This window comes from Moschus berezovskii, chromosome 1 (genome assembly GCF_049115385.1).
Source record: "Moschus berezovskii isolate FMDL1 chromosome 1, NW_MosBer_1.0, whole genome shotgun sequence".
NCBI classification, from domain to species: Eukaryota; Metazoa; Chordata; class Mammalia; order Artiodactyla; family Moschidae; genus Moschus; species Moschus berezovskii.
The window spans coordinates 62693076-62714572 of NC_142460.1; the positions used below are offsets into that span (position 1 = coordinate 62693076).

The 21497-nt window shown below is 39.6% G+C and overlaps 1 protein-coding gene across 1 annotated transcript; it reads left to right on the forward strand.

The window, feature by feature from the left end:
* The first annotated feature begins 17668 nt into the window (after window positions 1-17668).
* Window positions 17669-20507, forward strand: LOC129550400 (olfactory receptor 5H2-like). The gene is made up of 2 exons (XM_055418016.2): window positions 17669-17687; window positions 19540-20507. The coding sequence occupies exons 1-2, from the start codon at window positions 17669-17671 to the stop codon at window positions 20505-20507; spliced, it is 987 nt and encodes a 328-aa protein (XP_055273991.2).
* The last annotated feature ends 990 nt before the right edge of the window (window positions 20508-21497 follow it).

Here is a 21497-nt window from a genome sequence, read left to right on the forward strand (position 1 = left end):
CTTTCCTAGCATCGGTGTCTTTTCCAAAGAGTCAGCTCTTTGCATCAGGTGGCCAAAGTACTGGAGTTTCAGCTTCAGCATCAGTCCTTCCAATGAACACCCAGGATTGATCTCCTTTAGGATGACTGGTTGGACCTCCTCACAGTCCAAGGGACTCTCAAGAGTCTTCTCCAGCACCACAGTTCAAAAGCATCAATTCTTCGGCGATCAGCTTTCTTCACAGTCCAGCTCTCACATCCATACATGACCATGGGAAAAACCATAGCCTTGACTTGACGGACCTTTGTTGGCAAAATAATGTCTCTGCATTTTAATATGCTATCTAGGTTGGTCATAGCTTTCCTTCCAAGGGGTAAGGGTCTTTTAATTTCATGGCTGCAATCAGCATCTGCAGTGATTTTGGAGCCCCCCAAAATAAAGTTTGACACTGTTTCCACTGTTTCCCCATCTATTTCCCATGAAGTGATGGGACCGGCTGCCATGATCTTCGTTTTCTGAATGTTGAGCTTTAAGCCAACTTTTTCACTCTCCTCTTTCACTTTCATCAAGAGGCTTTTTATTTCTTCTTCACTTTCTACCGTAAGTGTGGTGTCATCTGCATATTTTAGGTTATTGATATTTCTGCCGGCAATCTTGATTCCAACTAGTGCTTCCTCCAGCCCAGCGTTCCTCATGATGTACTCTGCATATAAGTTAAATAAGGAGGGTGACAATATACAACCTTGACGTACTCCTTTTCCTATTTGGAACCATTCTGTTGTTCCTTGTCCAGTTCTAACTGTTGCTTCCTGACCTGCATACAGGTTTCTCAAGAGGCAGGTCAGGTGGTCTGGGATTCCCATCTCTTTCAGAATGTTCCACAGTTTATTGTGATCCACACAGTCAAAGGCTTTGGCATAGTCAATGAAGCAGAAATAGATGTTTTTTTGGATCTCTCTTGCTTTTTCCATGATCCAGTGGATGTTGGCAATTTGATCTCTGGTGCCTCTGCCTTTTTTAAAACCAGCTTGAACATCTTGGAAGTGCATGGTTCACGTATTGCTGAAGCCTGGCTTGGAGAATTTTGAGCATCACTTTACTAGTGTGTGAGATGAGTGCAATTGTGTGGTAGTTTGAGCATTCTTTGATTCTTTGACATTGCCTTTCTTTGGGATTGGAATGAAACCTGACCTTTTCCAGTCCTGTGGCCACTGCTGAGCTTTCCAAATTTGCTGACATATTGAGTGCAGTACTTTCACAGCATCATCTTTAAAATACTTCAAATGAAGTAAGAGTCCTTTACTTGATATCAATTTTGTAGTGAGTTCAGGGGGATCACTTGCCCTGGGATAACTACTGCAAGTCAGTTTACCACTCTAAGTTTCTTTCAAGACAATCACAAGTTTCATACAACTAAAGTGATTTAAACCTTCTTCTTTTTATCATGAGTATTATTTCCTGGGGTATATCAGGAGAAGTTTTTAAGTTAGATGTTTGGATTAAAATATTTACAATAATCTTATTGATACATATTTCTGGAGGGTCTCACAAAGTTAGACCAGGTCAGCTTCCAGGTGAGATACATTGGTTATCACCGGAAAAAAATTAGTTGTCAGGATTATATGATTTTTGGACCACAATTCTGAAAGAAATTTTATATACAAGCTATTCCTTATGCTGTAATAATATGATGAGAAGGGATGTAAGTCAGCCTCATTTGGGGGTTACAGTTAACAACAGCATCATGATACTTCCATTTATTTTTCAGTATAAAGAAAGATGTTCACTAAATATATAGTCTTTATATCAATCAGAATTATCCAGGATAGTACCAATGGGAAGTACACATATATGAAGACAAATATAGAAATCAATCATATCACTCTCTTTGTAAACCTATATCTACACGTACATATGTATCTAAAGATGTGTATTATTAGATTTGGGTCACCTTATTATGGAGGCTGAGAAGACCTGTGATCTGTTATCTGCATGGTAGAGATCCAAGAAAGCTGAGGCAGTTATCAAGTTTGAAATTGAAGAACTGATGGTAAACATTCCAGCCCATGTATGAAAACATGAGAACCAACAGCATGGAGGGCAAAATAAGATTCATGTTCTGTCATGAATCAGATTCAGTCTGCCTTCCTTTGCCTTTCTGCTCCATACAGGCCCAGAATGGATGAGGTGACACTCAGATACAAAGGGTGTTGTAATCCACTTTACTAAGTCTACTAAGTCAACACTAGTCTCTTTTAGGAACACACAGACACACACAAAAATAATGATAACTGGATATCTGGGCAATCTAGACCATGTCAACATGACACAAAATATGAACCACAAGTCCACCTGTTGTCAGCTTAGTTACCACACATAGTTGGTGGTAAAGAATCTGACTGCCAATGCAGGAGACGCAAGAGAAACAGGTATGACCCGCAGGTTGAGAAGATTTTTTGGAGAAAAAATGGCAACCCACAACAAACAACATATGTACACCTGGGGCAGATTCATGTCAATGTATGGCAAAACCAATACAATAATGTAAAGTAATTAGCCTCCAATTAAAATAAATAAATTAAAAAATAAAAAAGAAAATTCTGAAAGAGATGGGAATACCAGACTACCTGACCTGCTTCCTGAGAAATCTGTATGTAGGTTAAGATGCAACAGTTAGAACTGGACATGGAACAACAGACTGGTTATAAATTGGGAAAGGAGTACATCAAAGCTGTATATTGTCACTCTGTTTATTTAATTTATATGCAGAATACATCATGTGAAAAGCCAGGCTGGATGAAGCACAAGCTGGAATCAAGATTACAGGGAGAAATACCAATAATCTCAGATATGCAGATGACACCACCCTACGACAGAAAGCAAAGAGGAACTAAGGAGCCTCTTGATGAAAGTGAAAGAGAACAGTGAAAAAGCTGGCTTAAAACTCAACATTAAAAAAAAAAAACACACAAAGATCATGGCATTGGTCCTATAACTTCCTGGCAGAGAGATGGGGAAACAATGGAAACAGTGACAGACTTTATTTTTTGGGACTCCCAAATCACTGCAGAAGGTGACTGCAGCCATGAAATTGAAAGACATTTGCTCCTTAGAAGAAAAGCTATGACAAAACTAGACAGCATATTAAAAAGAGGAGACATTACTCTGCCAACAAAGGTCTATATAGTCAAGGTTATGGTTTTTCCAGTGATCATGTATGGATGTGAGGGTTGGATTGTGAAGAAAGCTGAGCACCGAAGAATTGATGCTTTTGAACTGTGGTGTTGGAGAAGACTCTTGAGAGTCCCTTGGACTGCAAAGAGATCCAAACAGTCCATTCTAAGGGGATCAATCCTGGGTGTTCTTTGGAAGGACTGATGCTAAAGCTGAAACTCCAATACTTTGGCCACCTCATGCGACGAGTTGATTCATTGGAAACGACTCTGATGCTGGGAGGGATTGGGGGTGGGAGGAGAAGGGGATGACAGAGGATGAGATGGTTGGATGGCATCACCCACTCGATGGACATGAATTTGAGCAACCTCTGGGAGTAGGTGGTGGATGGGGAAGCCCAGCGTGCTACAGTCCATGGGGTCCCAGAGTCAGACATGACTGAGCAACTGAACTGATATCCCAATATTGACTGCTATGTATAAGCCTAATGACAACCACAAACCAAAAATCATTATAGATATAACACATAAAAAGTAGAAAGAAATACAAGCCATAAGGTTATCAAGTCAGAAGGGAAGAAATCAAAGAAGAAGAAAGCATAAAAAAGAAGTACAAAACAACCTCAGAACAACTAATAAAATGGCAATATGTACATACTATCAATAATTATTTTAAATGTAAAAAGACTAAATGCTTTAATCAAAACATACAGAAAGGCTGAAGGGATGCAAAAACAATACCCATATTCATCCCGCAGATACTCGCTTCAGTTCTAAAGACATACAGAGACTGAAAATGGAGGGATCAAAGTTATCCCATATAAATGGAAATCAAAATAAAGCTCGGGTGAAGTGAAAGTGAAAGTTGCTCAGTTGTGTCTGCCTCTTTGTGAACCTATGGACTATACAGTCCATGGAATTCTCTAGGCCAGATTACTGGAGTGGGTAGCCTTTCCCTTCTCCAGGGGATCTTCCCAACCCAGGGATCAAATCCATTACTCTCGCACTGCAGGCAGATTCTTTACCAGCTGAGCCACAAGGTAGCAATACTTATATCAAATGAAATAGACTTTAGAACAAAGACAGGAACAGGAGACATAGAAATACACTAAATAATGATCAAGGCATCATCCAAGAAGATATGACCATTGTAAATATGTATGTATTCCACATAGAAGCACAGTACAGAAAGCAAATATAGATGAACATAAAGGAAGATATTGACAATAATAGAATCATAGTAGGGGACATTAACATTCCACTTATATCAATGGATGGATCATCCACAGAGAAAATCAGCAAAGAAACTGATCTTCAAGGACTCTTTAGATCAAATGGGCTTAATAGATATGTATACAGGACATTCCAGCCCATAACAGCAAAAGCACATTGTTTGAAATGCACATGGAACACTCCCCAGGATACATCACGAACGGCAGCACCCAAAAACAAGCCTTAGGAAATTTAAGAAAATTAAAATCAAATCAAGCATTCTGACCACAATGCTTTAAGACTAGAAATCAATAACGAGGAAAAAAAATCCCTCCAGAAAACACAAACATGTGGAAGCTAAATAACACACTACTAAAACTTCAATGGATCAATGAAGAAATCAAAGAAGAAACTTTTTTAAAGAGGGGAAAAATGAAAACACAATGATCCTGCAAAGGCAGTTATTAGACGAAAGTTTACAGCAAAACAAGTCCAACTCAGAAATCAGAAAAATATCATTCCTAAGTAAAAAGAAATAAACATACAGGTCAAAGCAGAAATAAATGAAAGAGATTAAAAGAAAAAAATATATAAATATTAATGAAACTAAGAATGGGTTCTTTGAAAGATAAACAAAACTGTTAAACCTTTAGTCAGACTCATCAAAAGAAAGAGGATCGGAATAAAAAAATCAGAAATGGAAAAGAATAAATGACAACCAGCACTACAGAATTCAGTTCAGTTCAGTTCAGTCGCTCAGTCGTGTCCGACTCTCCGCGACCCCATGAATCACAGCACGCCAGGCCTCCCTGTCCATCACCAACTCCCGGAGTACACTCAAACTCATGTCCACAGAGTCGGTGATGCCATCCAGCCATCTCATTCTCCGTCGTCCCCTTCTCCTCCCGCCCCCAACCTTTCCCAGCATCAGAGTCTTTTCCAGTGAGTGAACTTGTCGCATGAGGTGCCCAAAGTATTGGAGTTTCAGCTTTAGCATCAGTCCCTCCAATGAACATCCAGGATTGATCTCCTTTAGAATGGACTGGTTGGATCTCCTTGCAGTATAAGGGACTCTCAAGAGTCTTCTCCAACACCACAGTTCAAAAGCATCGATTCTTCGGCGATCAGCTTTCTTCACAATCCAACTCTCACATCCATACATGACCACGGGAAAAACCATTGCCTTGACTAGACGGACCTTGGTTGGCAAAGTAATGTCTCTGCTTTTTAATATACTATCAAGGTTGGTCATAACTTTCCTTCCAAGGAGCAAGCGTCTTTTAATTTCATGGCTGCAATCAGCATCTGCAGTGATTTTGGAGCCCCCAAAAATAAAGTCTGACACTCTTTCCACTGTTTTTCCATCTATTTCCCATGAAGTGATGGGACCAGATGCCATGATCTTTGTTTTCTGAATGTTGAGCTTCAAACCAACCTTTTCACTCTCCTCTTTCACTTTCATCAAGAGGCTTTTGAGTTCCTCTTCACTTTCTGCCATAAGGGTAGTGTCATCTGCATATCTGAGGTTATTGATATTTCTTCCAGCAATCTTGATTCCAGCTTGTGCTTCTACCAGCCCAGCGATCCTCATGATGTACTCTGCATATAAGTTAAATAAGCAAGGTGACAATATACAACCTTGACGTACACCTTTTCCTATTTGGAACCAGTCTGTTGTTCCATGTCCAGTTCTGACTGTTGCTTCCTGACCTGCATACAGGTTTCTCAAGAGGTAGGTCAGGTGGTCTGGGATTCCCATCTCTTTCAGAATGTTCCACAGTTTATTGTGATCCACACAGTCAAAGGCTTTGGCATAGTCAATGAAGCAGAAATAGATGTTTTTCTGAAACTCTCTTGCTTTCTCCATGATCCAGCGGATGTTGGCAATTTGATCTCTGGTGCCTCTGCCTTTTGTAAAACCTGCTTGAACATCTGGGAGTTCACGGTTTACATACTGCTGAAGCCTGGCTTGGAGAATTTTGAGCATGACTTTACTAGCGTGTGAGATGAGTGCAATTGTGCGGTAGTTTGAGCATTCTTTGGCATTGCCTTTCTTTGGGATTGGAATGAAGACTGACCTCTTCCAGTCCTGTGGCCACTGCTGAGTTTTCCAAATCTGCTGACATATTGAGTGCAGCACTTTCACAGCATCATCTTTCAAGACTTGAAATAGCTCAACTGGAATTCCATCACCTCCACTAGCTTTGTTCGTAGTGATGCTTTCTAAGGCCCACTTGACTTCACATTCCAAGATGTCTGGCTCTAGGTCAGTGATCACATTATCGTGACTATCTTGGTCGTGAAGATCTTTTTTGTACAGTTCTTCTGTGTATTCCTGCCACCTCTTCTTAATATCTTCTGCTTCTGTTAGGTCCATAGCATTTCTGTCCTTTATCGAGCCCATCTTTGCATGAAATGTTCCCTTGGAATCTCTAATTTTCTTGAAGAGGTCTCTTGTTTTTCCTATTCTGTTGTTTTCCTCTATTTCTTTGCATTGATCACTGAGGAAGGCTTTCTTATCTCTCCTTGCTATTCTTTGGAACTCTGCATTCAGATGCTTATATCTTTCCTTTTCTCCTTTGCTTTTCGCCTCTCTTCTTTTTACAGCTATATGTAAGGCCTCCTCAGACAGCCATTTCGCTCTTTTGCATTTCTTTTCCATCGGGATGGTCTTGGTCCCTGTCTCCCGTACAATGTCACGAACCTCCGTCCAGAGTTCATCAGGCACTCTATCAATCAGATCTAGTCCCTTAAATCTATTTCTCACTTCCACTGTATAATCATAAGGGATTTGATTGAGGTCATATCTGAATGGTCTAAAGGATCATAAGAGATTACTATGAACAAACTATATGTCAATAAAATGGACAACCTGGAAGAAAAGGATAAATACCAAGATATGTACAGTCTCCCAAGACAGAACCAGAAACAAATAGAAAATATGAACTGACCAATTACCACCAGAGAAACCGAATCAGTAAAATAACAACAACAAACACAACAAAAACTCCCAACAAACAAAAGTCCAAGACAAGACAGCTACACAGGTGAGTTCTATTAAACATTTAGAGAAAAGTTAACACCCATCCTTCTCAAAGTATTCTAACAATTATAGAGTAAGGAAAGCTAAAACTCATTTTACGTTGCCAGGATTATCCTGATATAAAAGCTAGAAATACATATATCACAAAAAATTATAGGCCAATATCTATGATGAACACCAAGGCAAAAATCTTCAAATGAATATTAGCAAACCAATTTCAGCAATATATTAAAAAGATAGCATATGATTAAGTGGGTATCACACCAAGTATGCAAAGATTGTTCTGCAAGTCAATCAATGTGATAAACCACAGCAAAAAATTGAAGAATAAAATTCATATGATCATTTGATCACATGCAGAAAAATATTTTGAAAAAATTCAACATCAAATAAAGTTCAGTTCAGTTCAGTTCAGTTCAGTCGCTCAGTCGTGTCCGACTCTTCGCGACCCCATGAATCACATAAAGTTGCAAGATACAAAATTAATATACAGAAATCAGATGCGTTTCTATGCATTAACAATGAACTATCAGAAACAGATATTAAGGAGACATCTCATTTATAATTAGACTAAAAAATAAAATACCGAGCAATAAACCTACCTATCTGACCTGCCTCTATATGCAGGTCAGGAGGCAAAAGTTAGAACTGGACATGGAACAACAGACTGGTTCCAAATAGGAAAAGGAGTACGTCAAGGCTGTATATTGTCACCCTGCTTATTTAACTTATATTCAGAGTACATCATGAGGAACACTGGGCTGGAAGAAGCACAAGCTGCAATCAAGATTGCTGGGAGAAATATCAATAAGCTGAGATATGCAGATGACGCCACCCTTATGGCAGAGAGTGAAGAGAAACTAAAAAGCCTCTTGATGAAAGTGATAAAGAAGAGTGAAAAAGTTGGCTTGAGGCTCAACATTCAGAAAACTAAGATCATGGCATCTGGTCCCATCACTTCATGGGAAATAGATGGGGAAACAGTGGAAACAGTGTCAGACTATTTTTGTGGAATCCAAAATCACTGCGGATGCTGATTGCAGCCAGGAAATTAAAAGACGCTTGCTCCTTGGAAGGAAAGTTATGACCAACCTTGATAGTATATTAAAAAGCAGAGACGTTACTTTGCCAACAAAGGTCTGTCTAGTCAAGGCTATGGTTTTTTCCCGTTGTCATGTATGGATGTGAGAGTTGAACTGTGAAGAAAGCTGATCGCCGAAGAATTGATGCTTTTGAACTGTGGTGCTGGAGAAGACTCTTGAGAGTCCCTTTGGTGCAAGGAGATCTAACCAGTCCATTCTAAAGGAGATCAATCCTGGGTGTTCATTGGAAGGACAGATGCTACAGCTGAAACTGCAATACTTTGGCCACCTCATGAGACCAATTGACTCACTGGAAAAGTCACTGATGCTAGGAATGGTTGGGGGCGGGAGGAGAAGGGGAGGACAGAGAATGAGATGGCTGGATGGCATCACCAAATCTGTGAACATGAGTTTGAGTGTACTCCGGGAGTTGGTGATGGACAGGGAGGCCTGGCGTGCTGTGATTCATGGGGTTGGGGAGAGTCGGACATGACTGAGGGACTGAACTGAACTGAACTGAACTGACTCCTTGGAAGGAAAGTTATGACCCACCTAGATAGCGTATTAGGTCCATCTAGTCTAGAAAATCCCATGGATGGAGGAGCCTGGTCGGCTGCAGTCCGTGGGGTCGCTAAGGGTCAGACACGACTGAGCGACTTTACTTTCACTTTTCACTTTCACACATTGGAGAAGGAAATGGCAACCCACTCCAGTGTTCTTGCCTGGAGAATCCCAGGGAAGGGGGAGCCGGGTGGGCTTCCATCTGTGGGGTCACACAGAGTCGGACACGACTGAAGTGACTTAGCAGCAGCAGCAGCAGCAGCAGCAGTCAAGGCTATGGTTTTTCCCGTGGTCATGTATGGATGTGAGAGTTGGACTGTGTAGAAAGCTGAGCACAGAAGAATTGATGCTTTTGAGCTGCAGTGTTGGGGAAGACTCTTGAGAGTCCCTGGACTGCAAGGAGATCCAAGCAGTCCATTCTAAAGGAGATCAGTCCTGGGTGTTCATTGGAAGGACTGATGCTAAAGCTGAAACTCCAATACTTTGGCTACCTTTGTGAAGAGTTGACTCATTGGAAAAGATTCTGATGCTGGGAGGGATTGAGGGCGGGAGGAGAAGGGGACAGCAGAGAATGAGATGGCTGGATGGCATCACCGACTCGATGGAGGTGAGTTTGAGTGAACTCCGGCAGTTGGTGATGGACAGGGAGGCTTGGCATGCTGTGATTCATGGGGTCACAAAGAGCTGACCACAACTAAGCGACTGAACTGAACTGAAGGACATAGAAGAACTAAGAAAACTATAAGACACTGATAATAGACATGAAAGCATACACAAATAGATGAAAAGATACACTGTGTTCTCTGATTGGAAGAATCAATCTTGTTATAATGACATACTACCCAGGGTAATCTGCAGATTCAGTTCAATCCCTGTCAAAGTATCATGACATTTTTCATGATAGAACAAATAGTACTAAAATATGTATTGAAAAACAAAATAATTCAAATAGCCAAAACAATCCTGAGAATAAATAACAGAGTTGGAAGTATACTCCCTGATTTGAGAATGTACTACAAATTAAAGTCATCAAGACAATATGGCACTGGGGCAAAAACAGATGTACAGATTAATGGAACACAAAGGAGAGCCCAGACATAAACCCATAAACTAAACATTAATTAATCTACAATAAAAGAGGAATGACATACAATGAGAAAATTCAGTCTCTTCAGTAAGTGCTGCTGGCCATAAACAGGAATGAATTTGAGTCAGCTAAACTGAGATGGATGAACCTAGAGCCTGTTATACAGGGTGAAGTAAGTTAAAAAGAGAAAAAACAAATATCATGTATTAACACATATTTATGGAACCTAGAAAATTGGTACTGATGAACCTATTTGTATTGCAGGAATAGAGATGTAGACATAGAGAGTGGACTTGTGGGCACAGCAGGGCAAAGAGAGGGTGGGACAAATTGAGAGAGCAGCATAGAAACATACACATTATCATGTGTAAAATAGATAGCTAGTGGGAAGCTGCTGTATAACACAGGGAGTTCAATCTGTTGCTCTGTGATGACCTAGACAGATGGGAGTTTCAAGAGGGAGGAGGCAAGTATATACCTATGTTTGATTCATGTTATTGTATGGCAGAAACCAGCACAACATTGCAATTATCCAGCAATTAAAAATAAATTTAAAAAATAAGTGCTGCTGGGGAAACTGGATTCTCCATATAAAAGAATGAAGTTAGAGCACTTTCTCACACCATATACAAAAATAAACTCAAAATGGCTTAAAGACCTAAAAGTAAGACCATAAATCCTTACAGTGGTTTCCCAGGTAGCACTGCTGCTGCTGTTAAGTTGCTTCAGTCGTGTCCAACTCTGTGCGACCCCATAGACGGCAGACCACCAGATTCCCCCGTCCCTGGGATTCTCCAGGCAAGAACACTGGAGTGGGGTTGCCATCGCCTGAGGTAGCACTAGTATAAAGAATTCACCTGCTAATGCAGCAGACATAAGAGACGTAGGTTCGATCCCTGGGTTGAGAAGATCCCCTGGAGGAGGAAATGGGAACCCACTCCAAAATTCTTGTCTGGAGAATCCCATGGACAGAAAAGCCTGGTGGACCCCAGTCTATAGGGTTGCAAAGAGTCAGACACGACTGAAGTGACTTAGCATGCACAAATCCTTACAAGAAAACATACTAGAACATTACTTGACATAAATCATAGTAATATCATTTTGGATTTGTTTCATAAGACAGAATAAACATTCTCAATATAATTTGTCATTGGGGGAAATGCAAATTAAGACTATAGTGAGATATCATGACCCACCTACTGAAATGATAAAATTGAAAAGACTGCTTATATTGGAAGCCACAATGCAGACACCTGTTAAATTAAAAAAAAAAAAAACCTGATAGAATAAAAAAAAAAGAGTGAAAAGATAGTTACACAATATTGAAGTGGGCAGTATGTTTAAGGCAAGGGTGGGTTATCTTGAAGCTGCATATTATATGTGTTGATGCCCATTATATTGCTTACTTCATCTGTCTCCTGAGTTTCCACAGTTACTTCTCTTTATCTATATTTTCTTTTTCACCTCCTTTTTAGCTTTCACTAGCAGAATTCTAGTTACATGGAAGAATTGAAAAATGACCCAAAAAATGTCCTTTGTTTTCCCTCTAACTTTCAATCAAATCCTAAGTAGAGGTTAAACATTCATTGTATACTTCAGATATAAAAACACATCACAATCGTCATATTATAATATTTTGATATAAATAATGCCATTATTTTTCTCAGTGATGCTCAATGGCAACTTTGTTTATACTTAAAGGCAAATCTGAACATGTGACCGCCATGTTCAAAATCCCTCAACAGTTTTCATTTAAGTTGTGGTATAGAACAAAATCTCACCTACCATGAGATCTGATGTGACCCCACCAATGCTGGCTTCCCTTGACCACTCTGACTCCTCTTTGCTTCTCTTTTTAGATTTCTACTACATTTGCAAATTTTTTTGGTTTATTTCTCTAATTATCTGGTTCTTCGATAAGGTAGGCCTGCAGATAATGAAACTGAAGAAGGCAAATGTCTGGAGACAACACCATATTAGAAATGTAGACTCACAGTCATCACTGCTTAAACAGAATTTGCATTTAAAAAAAATCTCTGGAATATTCATAGGGATTAAAGTTTGAGAAGCACTAACCTAGGACACTTCCCACAGTGGTCCTTGGTATTCTTTTTCCTTTTCTCCTCCCGCAAATTTTGCCTAGTAAGATTCCTCACTAGATTTCAGCTTAAAGTAGGAAGTCAGGTGTAGTTGTGGAATGTGAGCCATGGTTTGCACAAGAAGGAAAAATTTAGGAGTTGACTGCTAAAGAGAATCTGTAACTTTGGCCTCCCTGAAATCATGTGTGATGAGCTCAGACAATACTGTACTCATCAAAGAACTTAGAATATCAAATTTATAGATAAACTGGAGTTTGCATAAACATTTCAAAAGTGCCTGTGGTGCAAAGAAGTGGTATGAAGTGCAATTTCAATTGATGAACCTGGGAACTGTCTACAATGTCTTGTCTGTAATGCCCAATGAGACAACCTGGATTTCTCATACATGTCCAAGTCCAAAATGCCCAGTAGACCAGCTTAGTTTTGTCCTAAAGGGAATCTTTGGGCATTATCAGGGGAATTTGAGTTCTACGCTCTTTCCTCTTCTGATAAAAGCACACAACTGTACAACTTATTGACTCCCTGTTAAAGACAAATTCACAAAAACAACAGTTTCCTGAAAATGAAGCCTTCAAAATGAAACAGTGTACAAAGAACTGTTGCCTGGGTTATCATCACTGCAGTGCTCTTGTATTATTTTCTACTTCAGAAAGCTGAACTCTAAAAGGATCTTGAAAACTTCTTAGTAGATACTGGTAAGAGAGAATGATTTCTATGATATCATTATGTTTTTACTGAAAACAGAGTCGGATACGACTGAGTGACTGAACTGAACTGAAAGTTAAAAATACTATAAAATTTATAATAATTTTGATTTGGTTTACAAGATATCAAAATAGCCAGGTGAAAATGAAAAAAAAATAGTGAATAATCTGTATATTTTATTATTGTTAAGCAAGATACTCTAAGGCCACATTGTAATCCTTAATGATATTTAACTGTTTGGTTAATATAATTATTATATAATTATTCCATAAGATAAACTTTGGTAAACTGGAACATTAAATAAATTAAAAGTGGGTTGAAATATTTAGGCCACAATGTTTCCCATGCAAGATCTTCCTGACAGTTGTATTCAAAATATTTATTCTACTTAGTTAACCTACATTCACTACTTTTCCATGTATTTCTTAGGTTATTTCATTTAATATGTAAATGTATCATCTCTCTATCTATTTATGTATCTTCTGAAATGGTAAATATACCTCTCCAGTCTCTTTTGACCTTTAGTAAAAGATAGGCCTTAAGTACCCACACACTGAATTAAGAATTTCTGATTATTTATTAATTTGGGGTTGCATGGAAGAACTGCAATTACAGCTACATTGCCTTTATTCAGTTTTAGCTTTGAGCTCAATTTGATTCTGCTACTAAATGTTGCAGAGAAGCAAATGCTATAAAGAAAAGCTGAATTTCTAGATAAATCCAGCTTTGATTACAGTAATAACAATGACAAAACATCTTTTAAATATGAAAAGAACTTTGAGGCAATGCTAGTATATTTATGAACAATTTTAAATAAATTGAAAATGCAATACTAATTCATATATAAATTCCATATGAAAATAAACTTGGAATTTTGAAGAAAAGTAAAAGAAAGTTTTCCCAGCACTGCCAACTTTTTTTTTAAGGGTTAATATATTTATTTATTTATTTTTTAATTTATTTATTTTAATTGGAGGCTAATTACTTTACATTATTGTATTGGTTTTGCCATACATTGACATGAATCTGCCCCAGGTGTACATGTGTTCCCCATCTTGAACCCCCCTCCCACCTCCCTCCCCATCCCATCCCTCTGGTTCATCCCAGTGCACCAGCCCCGAGCATCTTGTATCATGCATCGAACTTGGACTGGCAATTCGTTTCACATATGATAATATACATGTTTCAATGCCATTCTCCCAAATCATCCCACCCTCGTCCTCTCCCACAGAGTCCAAAAGACTGTTCTATACATCCAGCGCTGCCAACTTTTGATGAAACCAGATTTAAGGCAAATATTTGCCACCACTAAGCCCCCAAACTCTGAGACTTTTATTTCATCTTCAACTTTTCTAATACTTCTCTCTCTCTCCATTTCCTGATCTGTCCTATGTTTATCCATGGTCCTTAGTCTCTTTCTGCTTTTTGTTCCTTTCTGTTTTCTTTTCATTTAATCAAGTTTTCCACTTCACTTCTCTATCCATTCTTATCTCAATACTCTCCTCTTTCTCTTTTGAAAAGCTATATGATACTGTTCTACAGGCAAAAAAAAATTCATATCTGTCTTCCGGAGGTTCAGTTCAGTTCAGTCGCTTAGTCATGTCTGACTCTCTGCGACCCCATGAATCGCAGCATGCCAGGCCTTCCTGTCCATCACCAACTCCCGGAGTTTACCCAAACTCATGTCCATAGAGTCGATGATGCCATCCAGCCATCACATCCTCTGTCGTCCCCTTCTCCTCCTGCCCCCAATCCCTCCCAGCATTAGAGTCTTTTCCAGTGAGTCAACTCTTCACATCAGGTGGCCAAAGTACTGGAGTTTCAGCTTCAGTATCAGGCCTTCCAATGAACACCCAGGACTGATCTCCTTTAGGATGGACAGGTTGGATCTCCTTGCAATCCAAGGGACTCAAGAGTCTTTTCCAACACCGCAGTTCAAATGCATCAATTCTTCAGCACTCAGCTTTCTTCACAGTCTAACTCTCACATCCATACATGACTACTGGAAAAACCATAGCCTTGACTAGACGTACCCTCGTTGGCAAAGTAATGTCTCTGATTTTTAATATGCCGTCTAGGTTGGTCAAGAAATGTAAACTGTTCTCAACATATTAGATACTTTCATTCTCCTCACTGCTGTGCCACTTCTCTTTGTTCTCTAACTCAACTCTGTTACCATATGAAAACTGCTCTCACTAAAGCTTGTAAAAGTCGCTTAGTGCCCACATGCAAAGATTTCTTTTCACTCTATTCTATCAGAATATTCATTTTGCTTTAAGGACTGTATTTGACTTTGTTCTTGAGTATTTCCCTCTGTTTGAGTTCCCAACACAACTTTCCCATTCCCTCCTGCTTCTTCTATTCACTCTGCTCAGTAGCATTTTTTGGTCTTTCTTTTTCTCCTTTTGGGTGAGCCAGAGCTTTTGGTTGCAGGAAGAATTAAGTTAATTGAATGGAAATTGTCTCCAATGAAGAAATGCTAGGGTAATTTGAAGAAATCCACTGGATAAATGGGAAGGTGCACAAAGAAAGAAATCGGACAGCTGACACCCAAATCATGTTTCAGTTCTAGTTCAGTCAGACCTGTTATCATTGTAGCTGAACTTAAATGCCACACTGCACACTGACAATGCCGTTGTTGTGGACATAGGATTCATTTTCTGGGGTCACGACACTTTTTCCTTGGTTGAGTTGGCAAATAAAATTCTTTTCATGCACATATGCTTTTTGTCTTTATATATATTCTAAATGCAGCGTGGTGAGTTTGGGTGATTTGCTTAGTCGCTCAGTTGTGTCCCACTCTTTACAACCGCATGAACTGCAGCCCGCCAAGCTCCTCTGTTCACGGGGATTTCTCCAGGCAAGAATACTGGAATGGGTTGCCAAGCCTTCCTCCAGGGGATCTTCCCAACTCAGGGATGGAACCCAGGTCTCCTGCATTGCAGGCAGATTCCTTACCAGCTGAGCTACCAAGGGAGCCCTGAGTTTGAGTGAAAGTGAAAGTTGTTCAGTCATGTCTGACTCTTTGTGACCCCATGGATTATATAGTCCATGAAATTCTCTAAGCCAGAATACTGGAGAAGGGTAGCCTTTCCTTTCTCCAGGGGATCTTCCCAACCCAGGGATTGAACCCAGCTCTTCTGCATTGCAGGCAGGTTCTGTACCAGCTGAGCCACAGGGAAGAGTTTAAGTGTCTAACCCTAAATCAAATGCCTCACCAAAACCCCGCCTCCCTCCCCATCCTAGGTTCAAGGGGGAGGATAAAGTCACTTTCTAGAATTTTGGCTTCTAGAGCGGATGACAGTTTTTGTTTGCCACCATCTGGTAAAAAAGACACTCGTGTGGTAAAAAAAGAGGATCAGATTTTTCTGTCTAATAAATGATATACATCTATTTCTCTCTAGTATAACTTCCTCAAGTTTATTTTCATGTCTTCTCTCTTTTTACCTTACTCACACTGGCCAATGGTAAGGTCATACATACTATGAATTTCAGCCACCTCAATGACTCATAAGCCATTATTTCTATTACATCTTTTGTAGAATCGTACTGTGAAGTTTATCTAACTTGAATATCCAGAGGATGTTCTTGCAAAAACCAGCTACTGCATCTGCGTCTTCTATGCCAATTTTTGATGTCCATCTGCCCAGTCACTTAGTTACTCTCTCTCCTTTACTAATCACTCCTTCACATCTTACACGTCACCGAGTTCCAGTGAAACTGAGCAGGACCCTGTGGGGCCCTCATGAGTACAAAAGACTTTCAGTATCTCCCATTTCTTTGTAGAAAAAAAGCTTTAGCTCCTAGACCTTCCCTGAGTTCCTAAGGTCAGATTCAAACGGTTCCTAATTAGGAAAAGTGGCAGGATACAGAAGCAAAGAGGAACAGTCAGCAAACAATATTGCAGCGATGAAGCAAGGTCCTTTTTCTCCCTCAAGGAATATACACAACAACATAACTTTAAGTTTTTCTTTAAGGCCTCTATCCAGGTAGAGGATGGTAACTTTAAGGCTGAGCACAAGATTGCTCGAACACACCCTGTTACCTAACCACAAACCAAGCAGAAGAGAGTCATACATTCTGCAGCCCTCATCCGAAGTTTTGCCTTTAAAAAGTCTTCCTCAAAAACCAAGGATGAGTTAGGATTTTAGAACGTAAGCCACATATTCCCCTTGCCTGGCCCTGTACTAAACCTTTCTCTGTTCCAAACTCCTAAACAAACTTTTTGGTTTGTTTAGGGACACAAACTTGAGTTCAGCAGTACAAGTGATCTTCATTCTCATTTTATTTTGATCTCTTTGTCTTCCTCATCATTCCTAATGTTATATCACATGAACTAAGAATTTCACATACATTTAGATCACCTGGTGAATATTTATAAAATACCTTTTATCAGAGCCCATTCATAATCTACTGAATCAATTTCTTCAGTTATACTTCAGAATCAATATTTTGCACAAAACTCCCCCAGACAATTCTGATGTGTAATCTGGTTTAGGAATCATCGCACAATAGCTACAGCTTCCTAATTACTGCTTATGACGCAAGTTTCTTCTCCCTGCACCCTATTTTCTATAGCCAAATATTTAACTTGAAAAAATAAGTGATGTTCTCCCTCCTTGTCTAATAAGTTTTAAATTCTTGCCGAACGCTTGCAGAATGAAGTTCAAGATCTTCACACGGCATTTCATTCATTTTATAAACTGGTCCCTCCTAATATTGTTATTATGTTCTTATATCCATGTTATACACAAAGAATTTCTTGACCTTACTCTATCAGTCAATTCTGTTGCTTAGTCGTGTCCGACTCTTTGCGACCTCATGGACTGCAGCACACCAGGCTTCCCTGTCCATCACCAACTCCCAGAGCTTGCTCAAACTCATGTCCATTGAGGCAGTGATGCCATCTGACTATCTCATCCTCTGCTGTCCCCTTCTCATTCTGCCTTCAATCTTTCCCAGCAGCAGGGTCTTTTCCAATGAATCAGTTCTTTGCATCAGGTGGCCTAAGTATTGACGCTTCAGCTTTAATGTCAGTTTTTCCAATGAATATTCAGGACTGATTTCATTTAGGATTGACTGGTTAGATCTCCTTGCAGTCCAAGGGACTCAAGAGTCTCCTTCAACACCACAGTTCAAAAGCATCAATTTCTCAGTGCTCCGCTTTCTTGATAGTCCAACTCTCACATCCATACTTGACTACTGGAAAAACCATAGCCTTGACTAGACGGACTTTTGTTGACAAAGTAATGTCTCTGCTTTTTAGTATATTATCTAGGTTGGACATAACTTTCCTTCCAAGGAGTAACGTCTTTTAATTTCATGGCTGCAATCACCATCTGCAATGATTTTGGAGTCCCCCAAAATAAAGTCTGTCACTGTTTCCACTGTTTCCCCATCTACTTTCCATGAAGTGATGGGACCAGATGTCATGATCTTAGTTTTCTGAATGTTGAGCTTTAAGCCAACTTTTTCACTCTCCTCTTTCATGTTCATCAAGAGGCTTTTTAGTTTCTCCTCTTTTTTTGCCATAAGGGTGGTGTCATCTGCATATCCGAGGTTATTTAGCATCCCCTAAGTTTGCTCATGATGAACGTGAAAGAGGAGAGTGAAAAAGTTGGTTTAAAGCTCAACATGCAGAAAACTAAGATCATGGCATCTGGTCCCATCACTTCATGAGAAATAGATGGGCAAACAGTGGAAACAGTGTCAGACTTTATTTTGGGGGACTCCAAAATCACTGCAGATGGTGATTGCAGCCATGAGATTAAAAGACGTTTACTCCTTGGAAGGAAAGTTATGTCCAACCTAGACAATATATTAAAAAGCAGAGACATTACTTTGTCAACAAAAGTCCGTCTAGTCAAGGCTATGGTTTTTCCAGTAGTCAAGTATGGATGTGAGAGTTGGACTATCGAGAAAGCTGAGCACTGAGAAATTGATGCTTTTGAACTGTGGTGTTGAAAGAGACTCTTGAGAGTCCCTTGGACTGCAAGGAGATCAAACCTGTCCATTCTAAAGGAGACCAGTCCTGGGTATTCACTGGAAGGACTGATGTTAAAGCTGAAACTCCAATACTTTGGCCACCTCATGAGAAGAGTTGACTCATTGGAAAAGACTCTGATGCTGGGAGGGATTGGGGGCAGGAGGAGAAGGGGATGACAGAGGATGAGATGGCTGGATGGCATCACCGACTCGATGGACATGAGTTTGAGTGAACTCCGGGAGTTGGTGATGGACAGGGAGGCCTGGTATGCTGTGATTCATGGGGTTGTAAAGAGTCGGACACGACTGAGAGACTGAACTGAACTGAAGTTTGCTCATCTTCAGAATTTCTTTCTTCTCTTCTAAATCTTCTCATTTCTGTGCAAAGTTTTAAATGACATAATGCTTTTCTGTGTTCTAAATCTGCTCACTTCTGAAAAAAAATTTAAATGATGCAATTACATTATTCTAATAAAACTTTTCCACTACTAATTTTCATGTATCATAGTAAAAGTAAAATAAAAAATGTTCAGGTTAGTATATGCTTTTATTTCAATTACGCTCAGCAGATTCACTTTTAAAAATAAATGATGTCCTTTCTCCATTTACCACATTGCATTTCAGAGGCCATCTATTAAGGATATGGAAACGAAAAATGCAACGGAGCTGACAGAGTTCATTCTTACAGGACTTACATGTCAACCAGAGTGGCAAATTCCCCTGTTTCTGCTGTTTTTTATGATATATCTCATCACCATCGTGGGAAACACTGGTTTGATTGCACTCATCTACAATGACCCTCAACTTCATATCCCAATGTACTTTTTTCTTGGGAATTTGGCCTTTGTGGATACTTGGTTATCATCCACAGTGACCCCCAAGATGTTAGTCAACTTCCTAGGCAAGAGTAAGATGATATCTCTCTCTGAATGCATAGTAAAATTCTTTTCCTTTGCAATCAGTGTAACCACAGAATGTTTTTTGCTGGCAACAATGGCATATGATCGCTATGTAGCCATATGCAAACCATTACTTTATCCAGTGATTATGACCAATAGACTATGCATGCAGCTGCTATTCTCATCATTTGTAGGTGGCCTACTTCATGCCTTAATTCATACAGGTTTTTTATTCAGGTTAACCTTTTGTAATACTAACGTAATACTTCATTTTTACTGTGATGTCATGCCACTGATTAAAATTTCCTGTACTGATCCTTCTGTTAATGTCCTGATGTTATTTATTTTCTCTGGCTCAATACAGGTGTTCAGCATTCTGATAGTTTTTATCTCATATACACTTGTTCTCTTTACAATATTAAAAAGGAAATCTTTGCAAGGCATAAGGAAGGCCTTCTCCACCTGTGGGGCCCACCTCCTGTCTATCTCCTTATACTATGGGCCTCTGCTTTTCATGTATGTGCGCCCTGGATCCACACGAGCAAATGATCAAGATATGATGGACTCTTTATTTTACACTGTCATAATTCCTTTTTTGAATCCAATTATTTACAGCCTGAGAAACAAGAAAGTCATAGATTCCCTGACAAAAATGTTAAAGAGAGATGGTTGGATCTCATAGTATTATAAGTACTCCTTTCATTTAAATATTAACAAAATTATATAGTTTAGATGTTGCTATGTGACAGTGTTCAGCTTTATTGGATGTATAATTGTTCTATTATTTAGTCACGTAAGACATTAGTAACTAATAAATCCCATAAAATAGATTTATATTCTTATTCAAAAACATATAAAAATTTTATCCTCTTATTCTGGAGAAGGAAATGGCAACCCACTCCAGTGTTCTTGACTGGAGAATCCCAGGGACGGGGGAGCCTGGTGGGCTTCCGTCTATGGGGTCACAAAGAGTCGGACACGACTGAAGTGACTCAGCAGCAGCAGCAGCATAGAATACTAAAATAAAGCAAAAAACCCCAAATATTTTCTATGCCTGTATGTTCTTCGATGTGGTTTTAAAATGCATTAAATATTAAAACAGAGCAGTTCCTCTGAAGGAGACTTGTTTATGATGTCTTTGACCTTATTTGTCAATCACATTTAACTCCAAAGTGGAGGCAGATTGGTATTTGAATGAAGAGAGGCAAACCCTAGGAATTCTGCTGGCCATCAAAAGATCTTACATTCCACTTTATTTCAGTTCAGTTCAGTCGCTCAGAAGTGTCCGACTCTCTGAGACCCCATGAATCACAGAATGCCAGGCCTCCCTGTCCATCACCAACTCCCGGAGCTCACTCAAAATCATGACCACATAGTCGGTAATGCCATCCAGCCATCTTATTCTCGGTCGTCCCCTTCTTATCCCGCCCCCAACATTTCCCAGCATCAGAGTCTTTTCCAGTGAGTCAACTCATCGCAAGAGGTGGCCAAAGTATTGCAGTTTCAGCTTCAGCATCAGTCCCTCCAATGAACACCCAGGATCGATCTCCCATAGAATGGACTGGTTGGATCTCCTTCTGGTACAAGGGACTCTCAAGAGTCTTCTCCAACACCACAGTTCAAAAGCATCAATTCTTCGGCAATCAGCTTTCTTCACAGTCTAACTCTCACA